The sequence below is a fragment of the Arvicanthis niloticus genome, chromosome 1 (assembly GCF_011762505.2).
Source record: "Arvicanthis niloticus isolate mArvNil1 chromosome 1, mArvNil1.pat.X, whole genome shotgun sequence".
In the NCBI taxonomy this organism is placed as follows: Eukaryota; Metazoa; Chordata; class Mammalia; order Rodentia; family Muridae; genus Arvicanthis; species Arvicanthis niloticus.
In genome coordinates this window covers 39,965,433-39,980,562 of record NC_047658.1, presented here as the reverse complement: position 1 = coordinate 39,980,562, position 15,130 = coordinate 39,965,433, and the positions used below count along the sequence as shown (strand labels likewise).

General features: G+C 41.5%; 1 protein-coding gene across 8 annotated transcripts in view; it reads left to right on the top strand.

Annotated features, from left to right (window-relative positions):
- The window catches only part of Lrrc28 (leucine rich repeat containing 28), a 121,342-nt gene that overhangs the window by 91,199 nt on the left and 15,013 nt on the right, over nt 1–15,130 (top strand). For 4 of the 8 annotated variants that reach the window (XM_076935661.1, XM_034519561.2, XM_076935637.1 and 1 more), the window contains 3 exons: nt 260–362; nt 1,696–1,779; nt 13,697–13,872. In XM_076935661.1, the coding sequence (XP_076791776.1) occupies nt 260–362; nt 1,696–1,779; nt 13,697–13,872 (363 nt within the window). The remainder of the gene's footprint in view (nt 1–259; nt 363–1,695; nt 1,780–13,696; nt 13,873–15,130) is intronic. The other 4 variants (XM_076935664.1, XM_076935650.1, XM_076935672.1 and 1 more) reach the window with 2 other exon arrangements.

Here is a 15,130-nt window from a genome sequence, read left to right as displayed (position 1 = left end):
AAGAAATTAAGTATTTTACTCTTGACAATTTTTTCTTCCAGTTTAAAAATCAAAGTTTGGGTTAAGTTTTCTACAGCATGTTTCTCAACACAAAGCCAGTATTACAGCTGCCTTAAGTTTACACTCAGAATCATGCATTCATCTTTTGTTTCCAAATAGAACTTTGGGGGGCTACTTATGATGTTAGGCATTACATTTGTACTTGACACTATAATGGTTAATTCCCAAAGGAATCACAACTCTGCTCTCTGCACTCCAGATTTAGGTCGCTCTCGAGAACTGCAGTATGTGTATGTGGATAACAACGTCCAGCTGAAGGGCCTGCCCTCGTACCTCTACAACAAAGTCATCGGCTGCAACGGGTAAGGCTGCCTGCCATCACTGCGCACTTACAAGTAGATGAACGAGGCTGGACAATTCTACTTAAGTTTGTCTTAGGCCAAATATCTTTATGAACTAAGAATATAAGGCAAACAATTTAGAAGATTGTATGTATGTTGATTTCAGCTAGTAAGCCATGGACAGTCCATGAATTATTACTTTTCAATCTAAAAAAAAAGAGTACATGTATTTTTTTATTTTTTTTTATTTTTTTATTTTGCTATAGAAATAGTCTACTTTTGTCTTAATTGACAAATTGTATATATTTAAGTCTAGAGCATGAAAATTTCAAATATGTCTCACCTTGCCACATGTCTTAGTCAGGGTTTCTATTCCATCATGATCAAGAAGCAAGTTGGGGATGAAAGGGTTTATTCAGCTTACACTTCCACAAAGGAAGTCAGGACAGGAACTCACACAGAGCAGGAACTTGAAGGCAGGAGTGGATACAGAAGCCGTGTAGGAGTGCTGGTTTCTAGATTGCTCCCCCTGGCTTGCTCAGCTTGCTTTCTTATAGAACTCAAAACTACTAGCCCAGGGATGGCATCACCCACAATGGGCTGGGCCCACCCCCTTGGGAAAATGCTTTACAGCTGGATCTCATGGACGCATTTCCTCAAGGGAGACTCCTTTCTCTCTGATAACTCTAGCTTGTGTCAAGTTGACACACAAAACCAGAGCCAGTATACCACACATACCATTATAAACTCCAAAAAGTAGAGGAATTGGCATTAAATTAAAAGATTTTCTTCCTTGGAACATGATTACAAGGCCAATTTGCTGCAGTAACTGCCTCTTAGCTAAGATTTTACTGGTTTTAAGTATATAGAATTCCGCAGCAGGGGGGCTGGAGAGATGGCTCAGAGGTTAAGAGCACTGACTGCTTTTCCAAAGGTCCTGAGTTTAATTCCCAGCAACCACATGGTAGCTCACAACCATCTGTAATGGGATCTGATGCCCTCTTTTGGTGTGTCTGAAGAGAGTGACAGTGTACTTACATACATAAAATAAATAAATCTTTAAAAAGAAAGAAAAAGAATAGAATTCCACAGCAGACATAAACCCTTCTTATGTAGCTTGAGACAAACAACCAAGCAAATGCTTCAGTCAGAGCAACAAGAATCCCCTTCTTATAGGCTTTCAGGAATGTGAACTCTAACAGCATGGGCACAAGCACCTGAGAGGAAGTGTCCCCGGTGGGTGTTGAGATGGAAGGACTGACACACTCCCAGCTTACTTTCTTCACCTCAGCAGCCAAAGGAGCACCTTAGAGATGAAGGTGCTAACACATCTGACTCTTCTTCTCACTCCCAGCAGGCTCTACAGCCTGACTCACACCCCATGGAGCTCAGCGAGAAGACAGGCAACAATACTGAACACAGAGGATGCTGTTTCTGGGTAGGAGCTGTGCCTTTCCCTTAGGAAGAGGGATCTCTTGTTAGTGTGGGAAGCCTAGGTGAGCTCAGCCTGTCCAGGCAGATTAAATCCAAAACTTTCTTTGAAGTAGGAACAATAGATGGTGTTAAAGTTTTTAGCTGAGTGACTTTTCTAAAGCTGACTTTGTCACAGATGTGACATGGCATAGTCATACCCCAGTGAATTCTTAAAGGGTTTCACTATAGCCTGATTCTTCCATGTGGTAAACAGAATGACCTCAGCTTTTGTCATACCAAAAATGTAAGCAAGCTCCAACACTGACCCTCAGAAGCTGTGCTGCAAGGTCAGTTCAGCCTCTGCCACAGTTAGGAAATAGCTGTTGTGTAGACATGGGTGTTGCTGACTGCCAGAATGTTCTATTTGTGCTAAATAGAGAAAGTTTTTTGTCTTTGAGTTTATATCAGCAGCAATGTTAGTAGATTTTAGGAAAATGCTAAACTTTTGGAGAAATAAATGGGAAAAAGATAAATGAAGTGTTAATTAATAGTCTGTGCTTTCTTCATATTGTTATGAGCTTACCTCATTGATAGTAATAGGACATGTATACCCAGTTTTATATTAGTATTGGGATATGTGCAGTCTAGCTTACAAATAGACTGTGCTCCATTTCAGTCTGCTGGCTTAACACAAAACTTTGAATGTTCTTGTCATTAGATTCCTAAGCCATTCATCCTTAGGTCATTTAGCCTAATTTATGCCTAAAATGATACTTGTTTGTATAGTATTTAAATGGCAAAACATTCTCAAAATTCTAGGGGATGCTGAAGAGAGGTCCCACTGTTCTCCTCTTCTGTCTATGCAGAAAATCAAAAGCCAGGGCCCTGATTCCCAGTCAGGGTCTGGGAGGCTCCTGCTTTTCTGTAGGAGAGGAGAGGAAAGACAGAGATGGTCCTGACAGAGAAAAAGGTGTGTGTGCCTGTGAGGTTGAGCCAGGGAGCTTGTTTAAACAAACATTTGGGTAACCTGTTCATTTGTTGGATGTTTAGCGATCAGTTTCCCTGTTTGGTCACCGCAAAGCACATATCATGGTGAGCCAAGTGACGAGGTGCCAGCCCTCATGGCCCTTATGTGCAGCTGGGATCAGGGAAGGACTGTAAGGAAGGGACCTGCACAAGATGTCATGTGTACTGACACACAGGCTTCTATCACTCGTTCTTCACTCTCACTCATGTTGCTTCCAGCTGCCACGTGGACTCAGATATTAAAGGAACAGCTCTACTCAGCTCGGCTTAGGCATCCAGGAAACCAGAGCTCCAGCAGTATAGAATGACACAGCTTTAGGGACCAGTAGACCAGAATGTATACATACATACATATATGTATATGTATGTATATATATGTATGTATATAGAATACCACCTTAGATATTTTGTTGGTAATATTTTGCTTATGCTATACCTATACACACACATATGTCATAACTCTGGGGGAGATTAGAGAATGGATATAAAATATACAAAAAGCATAAAATATGAATAAAAATAAAAATATAAATAAATAAATAAAGTTATTTACAAACGTTTCAGAAGTCTCATGAACTTAACCTCATTTATAGAAATGTGAACAAAGTTAGCCCCTCCTCATTGAATTTATTTGTTGTCCAAATACTGAACACTAATAAGCATGTCTGGAGTGTGTTAGAAGTTGCTAGAAAGCCGAAGAATTCAAATGCTTGTTGTGGCATAACTAACAATAGAGAGTAGCTAGCTGTAGGTTCACTCACCCTGAGACGGGTGAGTGAACCTACAGCTTGACTGACTCCTGTGTCCCCGCTCGGAGTTACACATTAAATCCTGTTGACTACACGGGTCAGGCATCTTCACAGTGGAAGGAGCTTCAGAAGCCACGGCTAGGAGGGCCAAGTAGAGGCTAACTGGCTCTCACAGCATCCTTACATGCATGCTCTGCACCAGCTTCATGAGTAGTGTCTTCTCTGGGATTGTCTGTCTCTTCCTACATTCTTAATGGTAAAAGTGGTCCCACACAAGTTATATCTCCTGAAGCCTGGTTGTGTGAGAAAAAGGAAATGAACATTTGTACATGGACATTTCCAGCTGTATCTGGGAGCAGTTTCTTTAAGTGACCTAATGGTTTGTTATGCAGGCACTTAAGGTCATAGAATTATTCAAATGAGTTGAACCAATGGACTAAAAATTTTTTAGATAACAGACCAGTTTTAAGGTATTTTTCTAGTCAGTGGAAGTTGTTTATTAATATATCATGAATAGACTTACTAAGCAATAATATATTGGGAAATTATGAATTTTAAATTAGCATGCAAAGAATTATATTTCAAGCATAGTTTATTTTTGTTTCTCCCTTCCTTCTCCCCCAGTTTCCTTTTCCACTTGGACATTACATGTGCTCCTCGACACCTCTTCCGCTCTCTAGTAGTCTAGTAGTAGTTTACATGTTTACACGCACATGAACATTAAAAGCTACGATCCACGTGTGATAGAGAATGTGTGATATTTGTCTTTCTGAGTCTGGGTTTCTTAGATTAATATAACTTCCAGATCTTCCTCCTTCTGAAAGTTTTATAAGTTTATTCATTTATCTCTTGTTAGAATCTAGGCTGGTTCCACTTCCTAGCTACTGTGACTAGAATAGCAGTAAACATGGATGTGCAAGCGTCTCTGTGGTAGGATATACTCTTGTGGGTATACACCCAGGAATGTTATAGCTGAGGCACGTGGTAGTTGTGTTTTTTATGTTCTTGAGAAAACTTCATTCTTTCTTGTACAGTGGCTATACCTACACTCACACACGCAGTGAGTAAAGATTCATCTTTGCCCACACCCTCATTAATATTTGTTGTCATTCGTTTTCTTGATGATAGCCGTTCTGATTGGGATGATATAATCACAAAGCAGTTTTAATTTGCATTTCCTTAATAGCAAGGGGTGTTAGATGCTTTTTAAAATATTTATTGGCCACTTATATATTTCTTGACTATATATATTTCTTATTTCTCTTTGAGAATTGTCTGTTCAGTCGTTATTTTTGAGACCTGATCTTATTCCTTATATACCCCTGGTTGAGTCAGAATTCACTATGTAGATCAGGCTGTCCTTAAGCTCATAGAAATCAGCCTGCTTCTGCTTTTTAAGATTAAAGCCATGGACCACCAGCTAACCCATTTATTGATTGGCAGTGTTGTGGGGGGGGGGGGGAGAGGAGGTTCTGTTTAATTTTCACAGTTCCTTATATATTCTGGATATTAACTCTCTGCTAAGAACAGCTAGCTGTACTCTCTTATTCTGTAAGCTATGTGTTCTGCTGATAGTTTCCATTGTTCACAGACCATTTTTATGTAAGGGCTCTCTATACTCAAAACAATATTGAGTATCCAAATCGCACCCCCTTGAGGCAGGCCCAGAACAGCCCAGCTGCATCTAACAAAAGTGTTACTTGAGCTATCATCTCTCAAGTAACACTTGTTGCGTTTTGACTCCAACAAAGTAAATTACCTGGTGAGACAAAAATACTAGTTTCACTTAAACATTAGAGGAATATAATAGAACCTAGCATTTCTTTAATCTTGGTGTTAATGTCTAGGATGCAGTTCAGAATTCTGTGGCATGTAAAGAACTGGAGGAATTAGGCCCATTCTCAAGAATAAAGACATTTAGAGACCAACCTGAAGTGACCTGAAATGTTGGGATGCAAAAATAAAGATTGTGAAATAATTGTGTAACTTTCATCAGTAAGCAAAGAATAGACTTATCCTGAAAGAAAAGACCAGGAAAACAGAACACCAAAAAAGAAATATAACAAGGTTTTAGAATAAAAAAAATAAAGTACCCGAGATAAAACCTTTGCTTGCTAGCTTCCTATGGCAGAATAGGCAAACAAACAGGAAGAAGTGAAGCTGGAGGCACATGGAGTGGAGGAGACCCAGCCTTAAGACTGCAGAGCAGATCCAGGACAGAAGCCCCAGCCCACGTGACTCTGCATGCCCTGTCCCAGGAGAGTCAGGAGGGAATGAGGTGGCAGCAGCAGGGTTCAAGAAGTCATACCTCTGCTGTCTGGGCTTCACATCCTCAACAAGCTCTGGACCTCTGAGGCAGTGTCAACACAGCTCTGCCTGGCAGCATGGCCCAGTCAGCTGGGAAGGGAACTTTGAAAGCAACTAAAGATAACAAGGAGACCTTTCTAAGGTACTAATATAAAACCCAGTGTATAATGTCTGCACAGAGGAGGACACGTCAGGAGCATTGCTCTGAGTGCAAGTCCATCCTGGGCTTCATAACGAATGAGAAAACAGAGTGAAAGCAAAGGAGCACTTCAGAGCTGCTTAGTAACTATCCAGTGAGCAAAGGCCTCATCAGGATGAAGGTGTTCTTTCTAGGTAGCAGTTTCTTTCCTTCTCTAAAATGAAAAGCTGTTTTTTGCTACAAGGGAGCATCCCTGTGATGGCAGATGGATGTTGTATGGATACTTTCAGAAGGATAAAAAATCTGAATGCTTTGGCAAGAGAATTTAAATCTTCACTTAAAAAAAAAAAATCTCTCAATCCCAACCTCCCTCCCACTCTTCTGTGTGTGTGTGTGTGTGTGTGTGTCTGTCTGTCTGTCTGTCTGTCTGTTGTCTGTCTGTTGTCTGTCTGTCTGTCTGTCTGTGGGGAGGGGTTGAAGGTAGTTACACAGGCTCCATGACATGGTTGTTGTCAGATGACAACTCTGTTGTCAGTCCTTGCCTCCTACCATATTTGAAGCAAGTTGTCTTTGCCACTGTGGATGCTAGGCTGGCTGGCCCACAGCTCCTTATGTCTTATGTCTCCACCCCCTGCCCTTCATGCTGTAGGAGCACTGACATCACAGATATGTGCTGCTACTGCACCCAGCCCTCCTACATTAGTTCTGAGGGTTTGAACACAGGTTCCCATGGTTGCAAAGCAAGCACTTCATCCATTGAGCCATCTTTCCAGCCCTAACTTTGTTTTTGACATGGAATAATGAAATAATGAAAGCAAAAATGGATATGAACTAATTTACTACATCATATATTTGGGACAAATGTGTAGCAAAATCTCAGTGGCAAGGTGACATTGCTCTTCAGTTAACCTGTTTTAAGCTAAATAATGAGTGACAACTATGGCAATATTGAATTAAAAGGAGATGCCCAATGATTACTATAATTATCTAAACCAGAGGTGCTAACATTTATGATATTAATAAGTTACTTAAGGATTCAGTGTACGTATATTTTTGTAACCTCCTAGACATTTAGTCTAAAATGTTTTAAACTGCCTGAATTCTAAATCAAAACTACCAATGTTTAATAATTGCTGGGTAATAATCCTATTTATTTTGAAGCATTTTGTATCTTCCATTCCTTCCAAATGAGAGTTTGCTTCGTTGTTACTTCCTTTTATTCTTGGTTTGGTTTGGTTTGGTTTGGTTTGGTTTGGTTTGGTTTTTGAGGCAGGGTTTTGTCTCTGTGTGTGCTTGTCCTTGGCTGTCTAGGATCTTACTCTGTAGACCAGGCTGGCCTTAAACTGAGATATCCGTCTGCCCCTGCCTCCTGAGTGCTGGGACTATGGTGTGGGACACCAGTACCCAGCCTCACTTCAATTTTGAGATCTATGATGTTCACTTCTCAAGGCAGTGTTTTCCAGCCTCTCTCATGTACCAAACTCTAGCCAGTTGGAACTGCAGTTAATGCCCTGTGCCCTGTGCCCTGTGCCCTGTGCCTTAAATGGCTAAGTCCAAGTTCATATGTTTGTTTTCTATTGACTGCCACAACTCTAATCTTACTCTGAAGCAGCAATAATAACAGTTAGTAATAAAAAGAAAGCTTAACTGTATGTGTGGATTAGAATTGTTGGGTACCAGACAGTGTGCTCTTGGTTCATTTGTGTCATTGCACAAAATATTCCCAACAAACCTTGTGACTTTTCCCTATTTTAGATTAGAAGGAAGTTGTCTAAGAATCTTGGTAGCAGCCACGTCATCATCCGCACTCAGCCTGGGCAGTAGCCATACTGCTGCCACCGCTTTGTCTCTCCCTTTTCCCTGGGCTCACACCTATGTGGGCTGGGACTCTTCTGCTGACTCCTCCAGTAGCTCAGGGAAGGTAGGCAGCAGAATGGCTGACTCAGTCCCTCAATCCTGGCAGCACCTTGCTGCAGCTGGCTCTTGAGGGTGAATCATAGAAGCCATGAATAGATGAATCTTAAATTTAATTAGCTTCTTAATACCTAGTGGTGAAGAACAGAGGTGTCTGCTAAAAGAATTATCAAAGAAAAATTAAACTTTCTATAAAATTAGGGTATACTTGTTTAGTGTGAGCCTCTTCAATATAATCTGTGATTGTAATTACAAGGGACAAAAGAGCCTTAAAGCCTGGCTTTCAGTGTCCTACCCCTTTGTTGTTAATGGGTTTGGGCTTAATCCATGCAGAAGCACTCAGGATAAAGCTGGGAAGCAGCAGCTGTCACAGCACAGGATTTGAGGTACATTCATGAATGATGTACTATAATCTCAGCATTCAGGGGGCCAACAGAAGGCAGGGGACAGGGGTCATAAGCTGGAAGCCAACTTTTTAATATGCTTTCTACTCCACATTTTTATTTTATATTTTTGCTCAGGATTCTCAATTTTCAGTGTGGATATAAAGTTTGGAAACAGCCTTCAAGCTACAGCTCAGATCAGTCTTCAAGTCAGGACTATTTTATGTTGTATTAAAAAAAAAAAATGGCCCTATGGTGGCCATTCATGATATTGAATCTCTGAGATGATCCACAAGGGCACAAAGAATTCTTCAGAGAAATTCACAAATGCCCATCATACTAAAATACAAAACAAAGAATAAAGTTTAGAAATGGAAATATTATCTTAGTACATACATGTATTTGTCAGGGTTCAGTTCCCACAGTCATGGAGGCTGGCAAGTCCAGGATCTTTAGGGAAGAACAGAAGTCCAAAGCAGTCTTTGGTGGAATTCCCCTGTCTGTGGTGATGGTTGTTCTTGGTCCTTTTGGCCCTCACTAAGCACATGAGTCCACCGACATTCCAGAGGGCCATACGCTTTACCGTTATAAATGTAGTCTATGTTAATCCTATCGAAAAATACCTACGCAAGGATACCTAGTCTGGTGTTTACCTCAATACCTGGGCACTATGCCCTTACCAGGTTGCCACAAAAAAAAAAAAGAAAAAAAAAAAAAAAGAAAAGAAAAGACATTTGCCAAAATTCCACTTGACAGATGGCTGTTATTTTTCTAAGTCTATTTCCTTATTTGTGGCATCCTCTTCCTGTTGGGTCACTACACACCAAACACCGTAGTACTCAGTCCTCTTAACTCCTCATCCCAAGAACTGTGAACCCCAAAGTGTTCCCCAACAGTTGTAAGTTTTTCCCTTTTTTCTTCATACTCCCTAAATTATAGAGGGGTTATCTGCTGTCTGCTCTCGTTTCTTCTACACCCTAAATCAGGTTAGGTTTGGGTTTTTTGAAGTTTTTTGGTTTTGTTTTTTGATGATAAAATGCCCGAGTAGAAGTAGATGATAGGAGGAAAAGCTTATTTTGGCTTACGGTTTGAGAGTCTACAGTCCATCACTGCAGGGGAGTCAAGGCAGCAGGAGCAGCAGACACCGGAGCAGTCAGGAAGCAGGGAGAGATGGATGCTGGTCCTCAGCTTGCTCTCTCCTTTTCATTAAGCCTTTACCCTAGCCCATAGAATGGTGCTCCCACATGTAGGGTCTTCCCACCTCAACCTGATCTAGAAAGGCCCCTATAGACATCCCCAGAGGTGTGTCCCTTGAGTGACTTAGATCCTGTGAAGCTGGCAGTCAGTGTCAACGTCACAGCTCTTTTATATAGTTACTGCCTTTTCACTGCTTATTATCCTTAAGAGTGTCCCCTGTTTGTTTGGTTTTTTGTTTTCCTGACTCCTTATTGGACCCTTACAAGTACAGTGACCTGCTGGCAGGATGTGGTCACTAACAGCTGTCTCAGTTGTGCATCTTGGGATGAGTTGAAGTGAGGTTTCAGTTTCTAGGATAGCCACTACCTTGTATTTCTACTTACTGTGAAGGAAAAGGAAAACAATAAATATTCTAATTCAAAAAACAAACAGGAAAACCTGTCAGCAAACTGGGTTGCTGTGGGGGAAGGGGTGTCTTTATCTGATAAAATAGATCTTTGAAAACCAAGAATCAATATTATTCTTTATTGTTAAAAGAACTGAATCCCAGGAAAGTTTGGGTGATATCCAGATAAAACTAGTGTAAAGTTCAAGATTAATAATAAGCAACCAAAAGTTGCAAGAAAAAGACTTTAATAAGGATCCTGCAAGGATCTTCTGCAAGGCAGGGTCATCAGAGCCCTGTAGTCTGACAGATGTAGTACTAACACAGACAGGAAAATCCTCAATTAATTCAAAGGTGTTCACTTGGTAAGTTAACATGGTGAAGATGGCACTCCAATTCAGAGGTGAACAGTTATTTTATTTGTATCACTATAGGTTGTTCTATTTTATAACATGGAACAAAAGAAACATCTACATGTAAGATAATAGAGTAAGTAACTAGAAGAAACTTTAGGACAACCCTCCTAACAACTGGAAGACTCAGATATTGTGGATGGAAGGGTGGGTACTTGTAACAGCAGGGGAGTCAGCTAAGTGGGGAAAGGGACCATCAGGTGTGAAAAGGATTTGCCAATATGAAAGGTTCTAAGAATTGATTTTTAATTCAATTGAACAGTAAGCAAAAGTGTGAATGGTAGGTCACAGAAGAGGAAATGTAAATAACCAGTAAACATCCGCAAAGGTTATAAACTAGAAAGCATGCCGTGGGTTTCCATTAGTCAGACCTGCCAGAGTGAAGAGATTGATAACTCAATTGTGACTGTACAAGCAACTGCTACCCTGCAGTCTTTGGACAGTACAGTTCACAACCTCTCTGTATTTACAGCTTTGTTTCTGTGGCTAGCAGTTTCCTTTTGGGGAATATTATCTTCAGTCATGAGAATTTCTGTACATAAGGATATGTTGCTTTTATTGTAACGCCATGTGATAGGAGGGAAAACTGAAAAAGCTGAGATGAACATAGTAAATTCCAGTCACACTCTGACTATTCCATAGCTGTTTAAAAGACTTCTCTCGTTGTGTCTTGATAGGCCACATGATTGTGTGAGTGGAACATTGTAGTGCTGTGTGATCTCATTTGATTAAAAAGTAAAAGAGAGGGTCTATCTCAGCTTTTTTCCCCTCCCCTCCCCTCCCCTCCCCTCCCCTCCCCTCCCCTCCCCTCCCCTCCCCTCCTCTTTCTTTCTTTCTTTCTTTCTTTCTTTCTTTCTCTCTTTCAAGTATAGAAAGTAAACTTTAAAGCACCAAAATACCACTGGGACTAAGAGACTGGAGGTAGGGCTTGAAGGTGGGAAGCCTAGAAAAAAAATTAACTTTTTTTTTTCCATTTTTTAATACAGCTTAACCCATGGAAATAAGTTATGTCATTTCTACCATTTAAATTTATAATAATATATTGTTTTGAAATAACACTTTTAAAAAGACTCCTGGCTAAAATACCAAAGTTCATATGATCAGATGAACTAAAGCAGTTCTTCTGAAGAAGAAATCACTGAGTGAGATTAGTCCACCTCATGTTTCCCTGCTTCTGAAGAGTAATGACACTCTCTTTAAAACACATCAGACCCTCAAATTATCAGCAGTTAGAAGGTACGAATTATCTGGTTTTACAACTTGCAGACAAGGCCACTGGATTCTTACTCAACTCTCCATCCCATACCTCCTCTTCCCTGCTTGTTCAGACTCTCATAACTCCTTCAGTCCTGCCCCACCCCTTGTATCTGTAGTTTTCTTTCCCTCTTTGTAGTCAAGTCTCTTCGCTGTCCATATCACCATACAGTTTGAAAAGAGACAGCCAATAGTCTTCACCATGATTTAAAACTCCCTGACTTCAGCTAACATTCCTGGCCCACCTTCCCACAACCTGAGTCCCTTTTTCCAGCCCCTGGAATGTCCGCACAGCCTTTGTCTTCAGGTGCTGATCCCCGCTTACGGCACCTGCTTTTTATTCTGTGTGGCATTTTGGTCTAAATTGGAGACTTCTCAAGTCAAAGTGGGTCCCTCTGAAACATCCCCCTCAAAGTCCTACAGAAAGACTCATTCAGGTCCTCTCCTGCCTCCCTCTCAGTCACAAGCATTACAGTGGAACTGTTCTGGAATTGTTTCCTAGTGAGATAAAGGAAGAGATACAGGAATAAACTTGTTATGAGCAAAGGAGCCTCAGGCTTCTGCCTTCCAGTCCTGTACCCTGTGTCCTTGTCTTTTCTGGCCAAAGTCAAAAATATTATCTTAGTAGTTGTTCTGGTTTGTTTTTCTGTTGCTGTGATAAAACATTCTGACCAAAAGCAACTTGGGGAGAAAAGGATTTATTTGTCTGACACACATACGCCTTCCCCTAACCCCCCTTCCCCACCCCATCCCCACTCCCATAATCATGGTCCATCATAAAGGGAAAGGGAAGTTAGAGCAGAAACTGAAGCAGAAATCATGGAGAAATACTGGTTTGCTGTCTCCTGCTCAGTTAGTCTTCCTATGCATCCCAGGCCTAAGTGATTGCCTACAGTGGACTAGTACCCCTTCCCACAAGAGTCATTAATTAAGAAAATCTCTTGCAGACCTGGCCACAGGCTAGCCTGATCTGGACTGTTCTTTGGTTCTTCCCTCAGATGACTCTAGGTTGTGTCAAGTTGACAGCCAAAACTCCCTAGGTAGTGCTCAGAGAACTGCCTTTGTTAAATAAAGCCTTTAGCCATTGGAGAAGAAAGGAATGTAGACTTTCAGGTGACCTCAGTTTGTGGGTATGGTTAGAGCAACTTGGCAGCAGAAAAATCATGGCTTGGCCTATTCAGGGGCTAGAAGAAGGGACCCAGGTTGTAGGAGAGTGAGCCATGAATTAAAACCATCAAACTCAAGCTAACATTCCTGGCCCATATACTTCCCCACATGTATATGGAAAGACCCACTAAAGTTACTCTCTGGCACTTCAAATGTATGTCTGTGGGCTTAGCTTTTTCTAACACAAAAAAATGTTAAAAATTTTAAAGTAGAATATTCTCAACAGAGTACCAGACTCTCCACCCGCCACCCATCCCTGCTGTGGGAGATGGTGGTACATACCATGACATATGAGTGGAGGTCTGAGGACACATCAGATGTCACCTTCCACCTTGTTTTGAGATACATCAATTTTGTTCACCAATTCATAGCCATGTTGGCTGGCCTGGCAAGGCTCCGGCCCTCATCTCCCATCTTTTGGTAGGGTCACACTTGAATTACAGATGTCTATGTTTTTGATTCTGACTTTTCTGTGCAATCTGGGGACTTGATGACACTTGCTTATATAGCAAGCACTGTACCTACTTAGACATCTCAGCAGCTATTTCTTCACTCCTAAAAGGTAAGCCCAGCATGGGTATTCTACCCTGTAGCCCTAGTACTTAGGAGACAGAATCAGGAGGATCCCTGAAAGTTCAAAGCCAGCCTCATGTATGTAGTAAATTCTCTGTACAGTGAGACTCTGTCTTAGAAACTTAATTTGGAAGCATCCAGCAACATAAACTTGGTATTAAATGGGGGAAAGCAGAGTTTGCAGCAAGCTTTACAGATCTTGTGGAGGAGGACTACTATATAGGTAGCCGTGCTATAAGTGGTGCACCTGTACTCCAGCTGCTTCTGTGTCTCTGGCCAGGACTGAGTAAAGAGCCTGGGTCAGCATCAACTCAGTTTGAAAGGAAGCTGGCAGCTCAGCCACCGTGAATTGTTGTATATGCCTTGTGAATGCCTTGTAGCCTGGCCCAAAGCCTTACCTCATGACTGATGCCCCTGTGCTGTGTCTTTATGCAGCTGTGGCATCCCCATCCAGTTGTCAGAGGTGAGGCTGCTGACCTTTTCATCTGGGCAGCTGACCGTCTTCCTCCCAGCAGAGGTGAAGGCAATAGGCACAGAGAACGATCACGTCCTGCCTCTGCAAGAACTGACCATGCGGAGTCTCTATCGCACCTACCATAGGCTTTGGAAAGGTGAGTACATGGGTCTTCTCTGCTGTCTCGGTCAGGAAATAAAATACTTGGCTTTTATCCTGTCTGTTTTGATTTTCATCTTTTATTTTGTTTTTCTTTTCTTTTTTTTTAATCATGACAGCATACACATTTCACACTAAATTTACCATCTTAACCAAGTGTGACATTTCTTGGCATTGAGTGTATTAGTGGTCTCCCTGTCTCAGCCCCCCCATGAAGCTTGTTAAGTTTTAAAATTTTCAACACTGGCTCCTTTGGTACCCCTTGCAGACGCATAGAAGCATTTATTAAAATGTGGTTTTCATTGCAAAGGGCAGCAGTTCCCAGAGAAAACTATAAGTTAGAAAACCTGGTGTGGAAATATGTGTGGTTGAAGTGAAAGGTGGACAGTAGGGAAAGAGTCAGATGTCTCTTCCAGAAGAGCTGTCTCTCGTCTCCTGGGATCCAGCAACTGTAAGGAGAAAAAAATCCCAAAAGCCTTTGTCAGCATTCTCAAGCAGGCTGATGCTTGTTTGGAAAGGGTCTAGATTGTATAGGCATTGTTCAGCACATATCGGAAGGAAACATGTCAAGATAGCATTGGCTGGGGCTGGGGCTGGGGATATGGGGATGGGAATAGGGGGATGGGGATGGGGATGGGATGGGGGATGGGGGTCGGGGATGGGGGCGGGTGTGGGGGATGGGGATGAGGATGGGGCTCAGTACTAGAGCATGCATAAGGCCCTGAGACCAATACCAGTGCCAAAAGAAAGGGCAGGAGAAAAAGAAGCAAGAAAGAATAAGCAAACAACTGACCCAAACAGTGTTAATAAAATATCTCCTATTGTAAAAAAAAAAAAATTACATTTATGACATTTGTATGTGTGTACATGTTTGATGAGTAGGGTACCCACGGAGGTCATAAGAAGGCATCACATTCCCCAATCATTTGACATGTGTGCTGGATCTCAAATGTATCAAGTGCTCTTAACTGAACCACACTGACATGTTTTTAAAGCTGCTCAGTGCTTTGTCTTTGCAGTTGGAGAGGGGCCATGAAGTTCAACTAAAAGAAAACCAACTTAACTTTCCAGGAATACCCAGTTAGTCCAAAATTAAGCTGTTTTTAAAACTGTGCTCCTTTAATTCTCATTTTAAAATAGAGGGGGAGTTATTTCTCCTCCCATGTGTGTTCCAGAAATCAAACTGAGGTCTCCACGTTTGGTGACAATCACCCTTACCTACTAAGCCATATTACTGGCCTGTAGACTGGTTTTTG